The 15,701-nt window shown below is 37.9% G+C and overlaps 1 protein-coding gene across 1 annotated transcript in view; it reads right to left on the bottom strand.

The window, feature by feature from the left end:
- Positions 1 to 15,701, bottom strand: part of LOC150074959 (adhesion G protein-coupled receptor L1-like) — a 267,365-nt gene that overhangs the window by 117,538 nt on the left and 134,126 nt on the right. The window contains exon 9 of the mRNA XM_090389003.1: positions 2,643 to 2,760. Coding sequence (XP_090245129.1) covers positions 2,643 to 2,760 — 118 coding nt within the window. The remainder of the gene's footprint in view (positions 1 to 2,642; positions 2,761 to 15,701) is intronic.

Below are 15,701 nucleotides of genomic sequence, written 5' to 3' on the forward strand. Positions count from 1 at the left end.
TTTTTTAGGGGTTTTTTTTGCTGATGCTATATAAGCTTGCTTTCTTGCATCATGTGCCTTTGGTAATTGTGGAATATCTTTAAAGGAACAATCACAGAATTCATGAATGCATATCTCTCTGTACATTAAAAAGTTTTCCTCCTAGTGATATTTATTCAAACCAAAGGGAGAAGAGAGCGGGTTAAATCACTACAAATGTGCAAGTAAATAATTACATAGCTCATTTCCTGATTAGATTTTAATCAGTGCGTTACAATGTTAGTATATTAGTCTAATGTTATTACTTTTTATTAAAAACACCTGCCGAAACGCACTGATCGATATCTAATCAGGAAATGAACTACTTAATTATTTACCTGTGTATTTGTAGTGGATGGTATTCTCAAGGTTGAATAAATATCACTATATAATTATTTACATACATTTACATAGGTCACTTAGGAAAAGGCCTTTTGCTTCGGGTTGCATAACACATGAGAAATATTGTTGTATCCGAAAGAGTAGGACTAAAATATTTAACTGATATATTTAAAAACTATACAAATATTTAAAATATTTACAAAATATTAAACTATTTACAAATATAAAATATTCATAAATATACAAATAATGTTACAATGGAACATCAAATGTTAGACTGTTAGGCATGTGGACAAGGTTGGTGAATGTTATGGAGGCAGTTACCGACAATTAATTGCATTTGTAGTGATGTAATTGCCTCACCCTCTTCTCCCGTTGGCTTGAATAAATATCACTAGGAAGAAAACTTTTTTAATGCATAGAGAGATTATACAAATAACAAAACTATATAAATATTTACAAAAAAACTAAAATATTTACAAAATACGAAGCTATTTACAATCATACCTCTACTATATCTGGAACATTAAAATAGAAGGAACATAAATGGGTTACTGGGCAGAATCAGACCCTTGCTTTTGACAAAGTAGAGCACATATGTGGGATGCACACCAATGTTTCCCACATTGGAAGACAACTGCCTCCATAACATTCACTAACCTCGTGCATGTTATTCACTGTTTAATACATGACCATGCCTGGCACCATTTGATGTTCCATTGTAATGTTTTTTTGTATATTAATGTCAGTTAATGAATAGACCCGATATAGTTTGTATATTTGTAAATAGTTCAGTATTTTGTAAATATTTTAAATATTTGTGTAGTTTGCTCTTTTGTATGTAACAATATTCCTCACGCATTATGGAACCCGAAGCAAAAGGCCTTTTCCTAAGTGACCAATGTAAATGCATTTAAATAATTATATAGTGATATTTATTTGACCTTGAGAATGCCATGTGGTGGGCGGGTAGAGTAGCCAATGGGAGAAGTGGGATGTGGGTCCATGGTACAAGAGGGTGGAGCAATTACAAGACTACAAATGCACAGGTAAATAATTACATAGGTCATTTCCTGATTAGATATCAATCAGTGCATTTCGACAGGTGTGTCTCTTACGTAGAAAAGATTTGACTTACTCTGTAATACCTCTACATTTTATGTAGAAAGCATGCATGGGGGTTGGCGGGCAAAGCCCTCTAGTATACTATTAAGAAAATATAACATGAGGACATTTCTATGTAAATGGCCTCAAACTGCATTCTTTATCATTTCCTCCATGATTTTTCCTATCAATGAAATCAGGCTGACCAGTCTGTGATCACCCACTTTACTCTTGAAATTGTGCCTTTATGTATTGGCAAAACATTGGTATTTCTTCTAAGCCAACTGATATCCCTAATAAATAACCTTCATGGTTCAGTGCTCTCTTTCTCTCTCAGATGGATAAATACAGAGCTGGCCAGTCTAATAGAGCAAAAAAAATATGGCACAGTTAGTGAGCAATGAAAAGTACTGAAGACTACAACAGCTACAAGCTGATCTGTAAAAGTACCACAGAAAAGGCATGATTGGTACCGGTGTATGAGAATCACTATACAAGAGGAAAGAATGGGGACTAGGAGTATAAATGTGATGATGATGATGATGAATCCGGTAATCAAATCAGAACCTTGTGTGATGGGTAAAGAAAAGCCTTAGATAACCCAGCTGATGTTGATGATGAATTGAACAGTTAATTCACATTGATATTTACAGATGAGACTTCACAGTGAGGAGACGTGAGAGTGAGGCTAAATAGTATGAAATTACAATACTGAAATTATAGCAGATTGTTCGAAATACTTTTGATTCTAAAGGCAAGTAAAGCTCTTGGAGTTGATGCCTTATATCCAGTAATATTGAAGGAGGTGGTGAGAGGTGTATAAGGCACATTATTAAGGTGTATAAAGCTGTAAGAGGAGACAGAAAATGAATGAAGGTAAAATTTTCATTGTTATAAATGATTGCAAAACCAGAGGCCATAAATTCAAATTACAGGAAAATAAAACTTACTGCATTAGGTTGCAGGAAGTTTTCTTAGACGGCAAAGTTGTTAATTATTGGAATAAGTTTGGTAATATAAACTAATTTACAAACTAACTTAATTTCTGCAATAACCACAATAATTTATTTTACTTGATATTATTTTTCTTTGCAAGAAAAAAAATGACACTTTTCTTGCACTGATGCACTGTGAAAGCACTTCACATCCAATAAGAAACTATAAAAATATTCATATACCCCAGATAAATCCATGAGAACAGCAAAGTTAGTGAGGTGAGAACATTTGCACACTGTATGGGTACTGTTAGATTCCACATGTCTGCATCCAGAAGAATCCCACATTCCGAAATCATCTCTGCATAAAAAAAAATATATATATTATCACTGAAAATATAATATACATCAAAAATTATCTACAGCATTATCCACTTCTAGCATCATTTTTTATAACAACAGTTCACTTTTAATCTGTGAGCATTGGGGTGAGAGCAGTGATTTAGTACTCTACCCCAGAGAAAAATAATAAGAGTGGTATGAAAGCCTCCTATTTTTTTCCCTAAAAAATTTAATTCCTACAGCTATGCCGTTTATATCAATTAATCCTCAGTTATTAATAAACACACTGTTATTTTTCCATAAAATCGCCCTAATTTTCTATGCACTTCCACCATTTCTGAGTCAGACACTGTATTCCAATCCTGTAAAAGTCCTTACTCTTGCTTGGAGGGCTTCGTGAACATTGTGCTTGATCTGGTCATCGTCCGCAAAATGGGTTCCACAGAGTGTATCCTTCAGTGGGCTGAAGAGGTGAAAGTCAGAAGATGCAAGATCCAGGCTATGAGAGGGGTGAGGAAGAACAGTGCGTCCCAGTTTTTCAATGGCCTCCATCAAGGGCAGAGTGGAGAAGACTACTGTTATTTATTTTCAGCAGTACCACCACCCAGACGATCGTTTCGAAGCTTTTTTGGCTTCATCATCAGTGGGCGGGCAGGTACCCAGGTAAGACACTACATACAACAAGCCATCACAGTTGCGAAGTTATATCCACAATATGAGAGATTCCAAAAGGGTGTGGTGGTAATGTATTTGGAAAATTAAATGCACTGGGCATAATCCTTATGGGTTTTGATAATTAACTATATAATATCGGTGTAAATACACCATAGTTAACCCATATATTTGAACAGTAGTCTTCTCTACTAGAGAAGCGTTATTTATTTGAAGTAATTCAATATTAGCTATCTCGTTGTGGCAACCACATTATGAGATAGAATTAAAACGATGCCCTCTACACTACAAATGTAGTTCAAATATATGGGTTAACTTTGGTGTATTTACACCGATATTATATAGTTAACTATCAAAACCCATAAAGATTATGCCCAGTGCATTTAATTTTCCAAATACATTACCACCACACCCTTCTGGCATCTTTCATATTGTGGATATAACTTCGCAACTGTGATGGCTTGTTGTATTACCTGGGTACCTGCCCGCTCACTGATGATGAAGCCAAAAAAGCTTCGAAACAATCGTCTGGGTGGTGGTACCGCTGAAAATAAATAACAGTAGTCTTCTCTACTAGAGAAGTGTTATTTATTTGAAGTAATTCAATAGTAGCTATCTCGTTGTGAAGGCAACAACATTATGAGATACAATTAAAACGATGCCCTCTACGCTACAAACGTAGTTCAAATATATGTGTTAACTATAGTTAAATTAAGCAATACTGATATTAGCGATTAAGAGAGACATGGTGCCAGCATTCAGGAGAAATAGAGAAAGCTGAAAGGGAAGTGGGGGGGGGTCATGCTTCTTACACAGCTATCAACTTATGAATTTCAAAAGTCACTTCAGATTTTAAAGTTCAGTCCCGGGAATAGATTTTTCAGTGATGAATGCTCTGGTTCCAGGAGACAGTCTCAATCGGGATTCAACTGTGAGAGAAATACATTCTGTAATAAAGAACAGATAGAAAAGAACCAGAGTATATCTGCCAGATGAAAAAACTATTTATGTAACTAACTAACCACTTATCTTACCATTTGTAACTAACTAACCTCTAACCATTTATGTAACTAACCACTTATCAGTTTTTAACAACTGTCAGCAAGAGGAAAACAGGAGATTTTGGGGCCGAAACAGATGAAAAACAAGTTTTTTTTTTTTTTTTTTGCAAAAAAAAGCAGGAGATTTTTATAAAGTTCACAGTGCACTGTAAATTAAATATCCCTAATAAAATACACATTTTGCATAATGTATATTTTATTAGGGATTACATAATGTGTAAAATACAGCCATAGGAACTATTTATAGAAGAGCATGGAATACGTTTGAATATTAGTATTCACACTTCTTGTCTAGAGATTTCTGTTTGAATTGTCTGTTAAGCATCAACTGATTACAACTGCTTTGAGAAAGATACTGTTGCAGACTTTGTCCCACTACAGAAATGTAGGCACCTGTGAGGTGGTCTGATTGAGATGTATAAGTCCTTGAATGGATTGAGCAGGCTCAATACTGATGAGATTCTTCCTCTTGCTCAGATTACAAACCTGAGGGGGGGGGGAACATAAACTAAAATTGAGGAAAGACAATTGTCAAATAGATGTGCAGAAATTTGCCTTTAGCCATTGATTGCTGGAACAAACTCCCATCTGTTGTTGTTGTTGTGGAAGTTGATAGATTAAATAAATTCAAGGAAGAAGTGGAAAAACTTTTGGAGCAAATGGATGGGTGAAATATGAAGGTTTTTTTTTTTTTTTTTTTTTATTGGCTTCTGTATAAGCTTGCTTTCTTGCATCATATGCCTCTACTAATGCTTCACCAGAAACAGAAGATCTAAAATCAGTTTCTGTTTTTTTCATCTGGCTTAATATTCTCTCACATTCAGCATTGCTATGAGAATTATTAAAAGGCTAATAATGACCAGTTAATCTAGCACATTTAATGCTGCTTCATTGTTGAGAGCCCTGTCGATCAAGTCAGCCCTGGAAAGATTGTGCAAGGCTCAAGGGGTAGAATTTTTTTCAGCCTGGTCTGTACTTGTTAACAGGAGAGACTGCTTCTACAGGGATTGATTGATTTGGTAGTTGTTGGCGCATCGGCTTCTGTGGCCATATTGCACCTCCCAAGGTTTTTGCAGTACTTTGATCCAAGTCCGAGGCGGGAATCGAACCCGCGATCTTTGGGTTGCCGGGCAGGTACTTTACCCACTCGGCTAGCCCGGTCGGCTGCTTCTACAGGGATGGGATACACTTAAATAGAAAGGGTGCAAGAATGTTTGCTGATACTATCAAGGCAGTGTTAGGTGGGTCAGAAAACTGTTAGATTGGGGGGGGGATACAAGGACTAATAGATTAACAGTAGCCACTGGCAGAGGTGAAAGTGATTCTTGCACAGCTTCTATTGGAATGAGCAGCAGCCTGGAAAATAAGACGCAGGATATTTCGGAGACTGCTGGGAGTCATTGGGGTACAAGTAAACACTTGGGTTGTGTTAGGGTAGCTAAGAAAAAGAACAGGTGCAGGTATACTTGCATGTACACCAATGCTAGGAGTTTGGTAAATAACTTTGATGAATTTGAGGTACTGCTCAAATAATCAAAGGCAGATATTGTTGGGATATCAGAGACGTGGTGTCACACAGATATAAGTAATGCAGAACTGGAATTTGGGGAGTACAATGCTATTAATTAAGAAACACAAAATCCAAGGAAGTGAAGCCAGTCGACATCGCTGGACAGTGCAGTGTCGAGTCAGTTTGGTGTGACATAAGCATTGGGAGATCAAAATTGAGAGTAGGAGTGTGCTATAGGCCTAATGACTCTGATGAGTATAATAAGAAACTGTACAGGGAAATAGAGTGGGCCAGTAGATCAGAGAGTCTTATAATGGGGGTTTTAATTTCCCGGATATTGACTGGAATTTGTGGGTTGGTCACTCACACACTAGCAAGGCTTTTGTGGATTTACTGGATGTCTAAATCAGCATGTTCGGGAGGCAACTAGAGGGAGCAATACTCTTGATTTGATTATCAGTAGTGATTCTTCATGCATTAAGAACCTGCAGATACAGGAACCACTAGTGGGTGGGATCACAGTGTGCTGAAGTGGGATTTACTCAAGGAGGTAACTACCATCAGGGGTAAAGGGAAAGGTTATTGCTTTCGTAAAGGTGACTACAATGGTCTGAGACAGTATTTAAATTCTATACAGTGGGACCAACTGATGATGTTACCAACAGCAAACTCAAAATGGGAAGCATTCAAGGACCTTATCTTGGAAGCTACTAGTCTTTACATACCAACTAAGAAATATTGCTCAAGGTTTAGGCCTAAATGGATGTCAGATGAACTAATGAGACATATGGCAGAGAAGAAAAATGCATGGGATACATATAAATTAACACGTGACACAGAAGCCTATGATAGATATAAGTTGATCTGTAACCAAGTTACAAAGGAGGTTAGGCAGGCGAAGGCAGATTACGAGAAATCTTTGGCAAGGGATGCAAAGAAAAACAGCAAGGAGTTCTTTACTTATGTAAACTCTAGAAGGATGGGGATGAATCTAGTTCAACTGTTCATGATCCTGCTCAGGTAACTAACAAACTAAATCAATATTTTGCATCTACATTCACACATGAGGAGTTATTCAGGAAGGGGAATGCCATAGATGAAGTAAACACTGGCAGTGAGCTAGATGATCTTGTAAATTGTTGAAGATAAACACAAGAAAGGCACCTAGGATGGATGGGATCTATCTAGTTATATTAAAGACGGCAGCAAGGGAAGTAAGCAATCCGTTAGCCATAATTATGAGAGCTTCCTTGGACTCAGGGGAGGTACCCACAGACTGGAGATGTGCAAATGTAACCCCAATTCACAAAGGAGGATCAAAGGCTGACACAAGTAATTATAGACCTGTGAGTTTAACTTCTGTTCCAGGAAAATTAATGGAGGCACTGGTTAAAGAAGCACTGCAGGATCATCTTGACAAGAATTCAGTTATAGCTCAGACACAGCATGGTTTTGTTAAGGGGTCTTGCCTGACCAATTTGATTGGATACTATGATGTAGTCACAAAAGAATTGGATGCAGGGAATAACTTTGATATTATATATTTGGATCTTAGAAAGGCTTTTGATACTGTTGTACATGGAAGACTGCTGCACAAATTGGAGCAGTGTGGCATTGGTGGCAAAACTGTTGCTATGGATAAAGGGATGGTTGAGTGGCAGAAGACAGAGAGTGGTAATTAATGGACACTGCTCATCGTGGACTAATATTATTAGTGGAGTCCCTCAGGGTTCAGTGTTCGGTCCATTGTTGTTTTCTGTATTTATAAATAATATTGATGATGGTATACCATCATCAATATTATTTATACTTTGTATCGTTTGTAGACGATACAAAGGTTGGCAGGGTTGTTAAGGACACTACTGACGCTATGCTGCTGCAACAGGATCTGGAAAGGTTGAGCAGATGGGCTGAGAGGTGGCAAATGAAGTTTAATATTGACAAATGTACAGTTCTACATATGGGAAACAGCAACCCCAGAGCAACATATCAACTCTGTGGTACTACACTGACAGGGGTAGAGAATGAAAAGGACCTGGAGGTAATTGTGCAGGCGGATATGAAGTTCTCTGAGCGGTGTAGATGAGATGCAAGAGTAGCTCATGGTGTCTTATCAATGATATACCATAATTTTTCTAGCAGGGATAGGGAGGTGATTATTCCCTTGTATAAGGCAATGGTCAGGCTGCACCTTAAGTACTGTATACAGGTCTGGTGTTGTTATTTGTTATTTGGTTTTTAGGAGCATTAGCAACTAAGGCCATATTGCTCCGGGATATGCGGTGGTCATTCCCTGGCCTTTCTGCATCTTCCGTATTTGGTGGTGACGGGCTCGAACCATGGTCTAATCAAGAAGCATGTGCTACGAACTGCTGCTCCTTCCCACCTGGCTACGGAGGCACCATATACAGGTCTGGAGGCCTCATTTCAAGAAGAATGTAGAGCTGCTGGAATGAGTACAGAGAAGGGCAACAAGGTTAGTGAACGGAACGAAGGGTTGCTCTTATGAAGAAAGGCTTAAGTTTTGCAAATCACAGTGTCTGGAGACTAGGCACCAGCGAGGTGATCTGATAGAGGTGTACAAAGCCTTGAATGGTTTGAGCATGCTCAATGCTGATGGGATACTGCCTCTTGCTTAGAATAATCACCTGAGAGGGCATAAATTCAAATTGAGGAAAGACAAATGTAGGATAGAGATGCAGAAATTTGCGTTTAGCCAGCGGGTAGTTTTTTTTTTTTTTTTTTTGGCTGATGCTGCATAAGCTTGCTTTCTTGCATCATATGCCTTTACTAATGCTAATTGTGCCCTTATCCATATCAGTTCCCCAAAAAAGGACTACTGTACATCAATTTTCTTCTTTCGTAATAATATCTAGCAGATTATCACAGTGAAACTCACAGAAGAGTGCTGCAAAACAAATATCTATTTATCTAAGCAACACTGTTCTTCTTCTGTTTCTTTATATTTGATACCAAGCAGTACTGGAAACGTATTGACAAAAAATTTCATATTTGAAAATGTACTGCCAAATGATGAAATTTGTGCTATCTCGGCATTTATAGAAACATCATTTTTCAATGAAAACTTGTGTATGATCATACAATCACATGCAGCAATAAAGTACCTCTTAACAAAAAAAAAAACAAAAAAAAAAAAACAGACTCTCCATGACTTGGGAAGTAGAAATGCCTATGATTGAATCAGAATCATCCTGCTGATTAAGTCTCCTACAGTAATCAAATAAAAAAATGGAAGTGGAAGATTTAAAACCATTGGCATAACCAATTTGTACATAATAATCTTCAACATATGTAGAGTTAATGACTGCAGTGCAGTGCAGTACAGTACAGTACATGGATGTGAGGTATGTAGGACTAAAGAGCTATATTCAGGTTTTCAAATGTTGCCATAACACATAAAATAAAATTGCTTTATTCAAGCCAGAAGAGAGAAACAGAACAGACTTTTGCATGAGTGGAAGTAAAAAGAGGAGATTGAACACTTGATGGTAACAAGCTGCCCTTGTCATATTATTATGTACCCTTACTACTTCAGTTAGCATAACAGAAGAATTATCAATACTAAGAGACAGACAGTTTTTTGAAGGAATCCCTCATTCTCTCAGGTTGTTCAGAAGATGCACAATGTTGTATTCTGTAGACTCACTGATGACAATGCTGACACCGAAGAGTCACAAACCTATTGCAAAAAGTCACCGCAATAGAATCCAGCTTGGTATCGCTCTGATTACTGCAATCTGTAGCTGTTGAAAATGACCCATTTTTCAGGACCATCACTATCTCTTCTTTCCCTAAACATGCAATTTTACTAAAAATGCTTGTTGTTTTTGATTTTTCCACAACCACTTATTTTTTTTTATTTGTTATTTTCCTATCAGGAAACATATTTCTGAACAATGTGAATGTGCCTGCATAATCAGCACAACTCAGAGCAAGGTAATGTTCTATGATAAAATATACAAATAAACATTCGACACATACACTATCATTATCACTAAGAAATGTAACATCTATTTTTGCATTTCTTTCTATGCACTTCATGCTGTCCTCCTGCTTATTGTTTGCAGACATCTGATTATATCACATTTCCCATGCCTGAAGAAAAATCACATCTACTACAGTACAAAAGGCAAACATGTTACCTTTTCCATATTTCAATACTTGCTTGTATTTGATGATCTTGCAAAATTTTTTTTCTTTGGCATTTTACTGAAAGACATTATTAATCAGTTTCACACCACAAAGTATGAGGAAATGATCACATGTTACAGAGAACAAGGCTAATATCCAATGTTTCTATTTTTCATTGTAGACTAATATACCTTATTGCAATTTGTCACTGCAAATAAGGCAGATTTGCGATTTGAAACAGAGTGAACAGCTGTTTGGAAAAAACGAAAGAGAAAACCAAGTTTTTTAAATGCAGAGGAAGAAATATTTGTAATGTACTTATTTGATAGTATATAACAGAGCTATGGTGCTCAATACATTCTACATTGATATCAATATTTGTAGAAGAATAAGAGAAATTTACCTCAATATGATACACAGTGTTCTACCTATCATATTGAGGTAAATTTCTCTTATTCTTCTACAAATATTGATATCAACATAGAACATATTGAGCACCATAGCTCTGTTATATACTATCAAATTTATATTTTAAACTCATTTTGACTATTTCATTCACTTCCTTTCTCTCCAGGCCTAACCTATCAATACACACAATTATGGGAGATTTTCTGAACATTTTGGTGCAAAATTACATTAGATTAAAATTAAGATACTTGGCCAAAATTTACCATATTTTATTTCAAAAAAAGTTCAAACACATGCTCACGAGACAAAGCCATCTACCATTACCTGCAGTGGGAGATCAGAGGAAAAACTGGATATTCAATTACAAAAAACATTTGGCAAACCATGAGATGGAAGCTTATTTAGAAGACCTTTACACCACACATGATCAAAAGCCTTTGAAATGTCAAGAGCAATTGCTTGAGTTTCAACTGTCAGACTTTTCCACTGAATTTGTTCATAGATGGGTAACATAAGACAGAACATCACCAGTGAATAGACACTGACAGAACCCATACTGGCAATCAATGATCAGATGGAGGGTTTCTAGATAGTTAAGTTAATTGATTTCTCTATTACTTTAGAAAGAGTGGAAATAAGTGCAATGGGAAAATAATTGGATGGGAGGGATTTGTCACTCTTAAGGTACTGCTGGATATGAGAAAATTTTCAAGCAGAGAGGGAAACACCTTTGGAATAAGAAAGTGCAAAAAGTGACAGAGAACAGGAGTACACTCAGGAGCACAGGTTTTGAAAATGAGTAGAGAAACACCATCAGAATCTGGAGCTTTCTTAGCATCAAGATTGATCAAAATCCTTTTCACAGAAGACCACAGGAAACATTGGATGGAGCTTTCTTAGCATCAAGATTGATCAAAATCCTTTTGACAGAAGACCAGAGGAAACATTGGATGGAGCTTTCTTAGCATCAAGATTGATCAAAATCTTTTTGACAGAATACCACAGGAAACATTGGATAGAGCTTTCTTAGCATCAAGATTGATCAAAATCCTTTTAACAGAAGACCACAGGAAACATTGGATGGAGTGTACTGGGAATAGTAGGAGATGGTTTACCAAGATCATCAATATAAGAATTAGAAGAAAATTAGGATGCTAGCAGGTCAGCTTTAGCTTTGACAGAAATGGCAAAAAACATCTGGTTTTGACAGAAGTGGGAATAGAGATGGGCAAAAGTTGCAGCCAATAGCTTTGGCAAGAGACCAGAATTCTTGACTATCATTTGATCAAGAAGCAAGTTTCCCACTCTTAGCCTGTTCAAAATCCAGTTTGGCCTGACTAACAACCGCCTTACAACTGTTGAACATTGCAATCAAGATAAGCATGTTGCACATTCTTATCTTGAACAGCCTTATCACATTTATGGAAAACCAAAATTTAGATAAAGGAGGAGATTTTAAGGTGCAGCATGGAATAAATGATTTATTTCCAATGAGCATAATTTCTCTGCCACGATCTGAGCAAAAGTTGACATCAGAAAATTTAAAATAATTATCCAAAAAAGGAAAAAGAAAAGAAATCTTTCAGACCATCCAATTTTGCATTCTTTTAATGCCAAAAAACACAAGGTTGAGAATGACCATAAGAGAAAGGCTCCATTGGAGAAGAGACCATCACCAACTCATGATCTCAGGTACCTCAGATCACAGAAAGGGAGGAAGTGAAAAGGTTCCAAAGATTTTAGTGGAGTTAGGAGAATGATAGGGGCAACAGATGAATTTGACAGAGTGTGGTAGAGAGATTTTAGCATTAGTAGAGGCATATGATGCAAGAAAGCAAGCTTATGCAGCATCAGCCAAAAGAAAAAAAAAAAAAAAAACCCACTTCCACTTCACCCCCTCCAATCGTTCGAAATACCTGTCCAGCTGAGCCTTAAATTTATTTAGGCTATCAACTTCCACAACAAGGGATGGAAGTCTATTCCACCAACCAACTACCTGCTGGCTAAAGGCAAATTTCCGGACATCAATCCTACATCTATCTTTCCTCAATTTGAATTTATGCCCTCTCAGGTGATTATTCTGAGCAAGAGGAAAAATCCCATCAGCATTGAGCATGCTCAAACCATTCAAGGCTTCATACACCTCTATCAGATCACCTCACTGGTGCCTACTCTCCAGACACTGTAATTTGCAAAACTTAAGCCTTTCTTCGTAAGAGTACCCCTTTGTTCCATTCAATAATCTTGTTGCCCTTCTCTGTACTCGTTCCAGCAGCTCTACATCCTTGTTGAAATGAGGCCTCCAGACCTGTATACAGTACTCAAGGTGTGGCCTGACCATTGCCTTATACAAGGGAATAATCACCTCCTTATCCCTGCTAGAAAAATTCCTGTATATCATTGACAAGACACCATGAGCTACTCTTGCAGCCCGTCTGCACTGCTCAGAGAACTTCATATCTGCCTGCACAATTACCCCCAGGTCCTTTTCATTCTCTACCACTGTCAGTGTAGTACCACAGAGTTGATACGTTGCTCTGGGGTTGCTGTTTCCCATATGTAGTAATTTACATTTGTCAATGTTAAACTTCATTTGCCACCTCTCAGCTCATCTGCTCAACCTTTCCAGATTCTATTGCAGCAGCATAGTGTCAGTAGTGTCTTTGACAACCCTGCCAACCTTTGTATCGTCTGCAAACCTGGACATTAAGCTTGATATACCATCATCAATATCATATATAAACACAGAAAACAATAATGGACCCAACACTGAACCCTGAGGGACTCCACTAATAACATTAGCCCATGTTGAGCAGTGTCCATTGATTACCACTCTCTGTCTTCTCCCCATCAACAACCCCTTTATCCATAGCAGCAATTTGCTTCCAATGACACACTGCTCCAATTTGTGCAGCAGTCTTCCATGTGCAACAGTATCAAAAGCCTTTCTAAGATCCAAATATATAATATCAAAGTTATTCCCTGCATCCAGTTCTTTTGTGACTGCATCATAGTATCCAATCAAATTGGTCAATCAAGACTTCCCCCTAACAAAACCATGCTGTGTCGGAGCTATAACTGAAGTCTTGTCAAGATGATAGTGCAGTGCTTCTTTAACCAGTGCCTCCATTAATTTTCCTGGAACAGAAGTTAAACTCACAGGTCTATAATTACTTGTGTCGGCCTTTGATCCTCCTTTGTGAATTCGGGTGACATTTGCACATCTCCGGTCTGTGGGTTCCTCCTTTATGAATTGGGGTCATATTTGCACATATCCAGTCTGTGGGTACCTCCCCTGTGTCCAAGGAAGCTCTTATAATTATGGCTAAGGGTTTGCTTACTTCCTTTGCTGCCACCTTTAATATAACTGGATAGATCCCATCCACCCCAGGTGCCTTTCTTGTGTTTATCTTCAACAATTTCTCCTCCACTTTACTCTCAGTTATTACAAGATTCTCTAGCACACTGTTAGCCACAGTTGAATACACCTCTGGCATTCCCCTCGCTGAATAACTCCTCATGTGTGAATGTTGATGCAAAATATTCATTTAGTTTGTTAGCTACCTGAGCAGGATCATCAACAGTTGACCCATCGGTATCAAGTGGACCAATCTGATTCATTCCCTCCTTCTAGAGTTTACATAACTAAAGAACTCTTTGCTGTTTTTCTTTGCATCCCTTTGCATCTCAAAGATTTCTTGTAATCTGCCGTTGACTGCCTAACCTCCTATGTAACTTGGTTACAGATCAACTTGTATCTATCATAGGCTTCTGTGTCACATATTAATTTATATGTATCCCATGCATTTTTCTTCTCTATCATATGTCTCATTAGTTCATCTGACATCCATTTAGGCCTAAACCTAGAACAATATTTCTTAGTTGGTATGTAAAGCCTAGTAGCTTCCAAGATAAGTTCTTTGAATGCTTCCCATTTTGAATTTGCTGTTGGAAACATCATCAGATGGTCCCACTGTATAGAATTCAAATACTGTCTCAGACCATCGTAGTCGCCTTGACGAAAGCAATAACCCTTCCCTTTACCCCTGATGGTAGTTACCTCTTTGAGTAAATCCCACTTCATCACAATGTGGTCACTGCCACCTAGTGGTTCCTTTATCTGCAGATTCTTAATGCATGAAGAATCACTACTGATAAGGTATAAGGTATAAGGTATGTTAGTGTCTAACGGCTCCTGGGATTTCTCCCATCTCCGCGGGTGTACATTGTATCGGGGCCAGAGATTTGAAGTGTGTGGGGGTCATGTGCTGTGTATTGTGTTGTGCCCTTTGTTCCTCCGGTCTATTAGCCGCCGAGCCCCTAGTGGGACCCGACGTTACCACACCATGCCACGGGGAGGCTGACCGGGTGTACCACTGTAGCTAGAGTACTCTGGCGGGTCCTGCCACCTACTTTCCTGGGATTTCAGTGGCTAGGACCAGATTTAAGAATGAGATGATCGCTGTTTCTTGAGCAACGGTTGTAATTTTAACAGAGCGTAGGGTTGTTCGCTGATAACTTGTTCTAGGGCCAAATAGGTCGGGCAGTAATTTTGATGTTTTTAGATTTAGACCTGTGGGGGCATGAGTGTGTGTGTATATAAAAATATATATACACACACACCCACACACAAATATATATATATATATATATATATATATATATATACTAAAAAAAAAAAAAAAAAAACGTTGTGCAAGAGAAAAGTAAGGGAGGAAGGCAAAAAGACTGGAGGGTAGGAAACAGAAGAAAGGGGCCAATAGAGAAGATGGCCCCTGATGACAGTGTGGCATGCCCAACGCCTCACCAGAGAGAAGAGTGGGGTGGCGGGTGGACGAAAACCACCTCCCCACAAAAAAATAAATAAATAAAAATAAAAAATAATAATAATAAATAAAAAAAAAAAAAAAAAAAATCATTCTGTAAGAGAAAAATAGGGGGGGGGGGGGGAGTAAAGAACGGATGGCAGGAAACAGAAGAAAGCCGGAAAAAAAAAGAAAAAAAAAAAAAAAATGAGAGTGAGATATACCCCGCAAGTTCAGGGTAGGTACCGCTAGCACGGCCAGTCAGTTGCAGCCGACAACTTGCTGGAAATCCAGCAGTGTGAGTGCTGCTATGGTGGATGGGTCATGTTCAGTAAGGTCTAGTTCAGGTGCC

The sequence above is a fragment of the Mastigoproctus giganteus genome, chromosome 14 (genome assembly GCF_048544385.1).
Source record: "Mastigoproctus giganteus isolate SK-2022 chromosome 14, ASM4854438v1, whole genome shotgun sequence".
Classification (NCBI taxonomy): Eukaryota; Metazoa; Arthropoda; class Arachnida; order Uropygi; family Thelyphonidae; genus Mastigoproctus; species Mastigoproctus giganteus.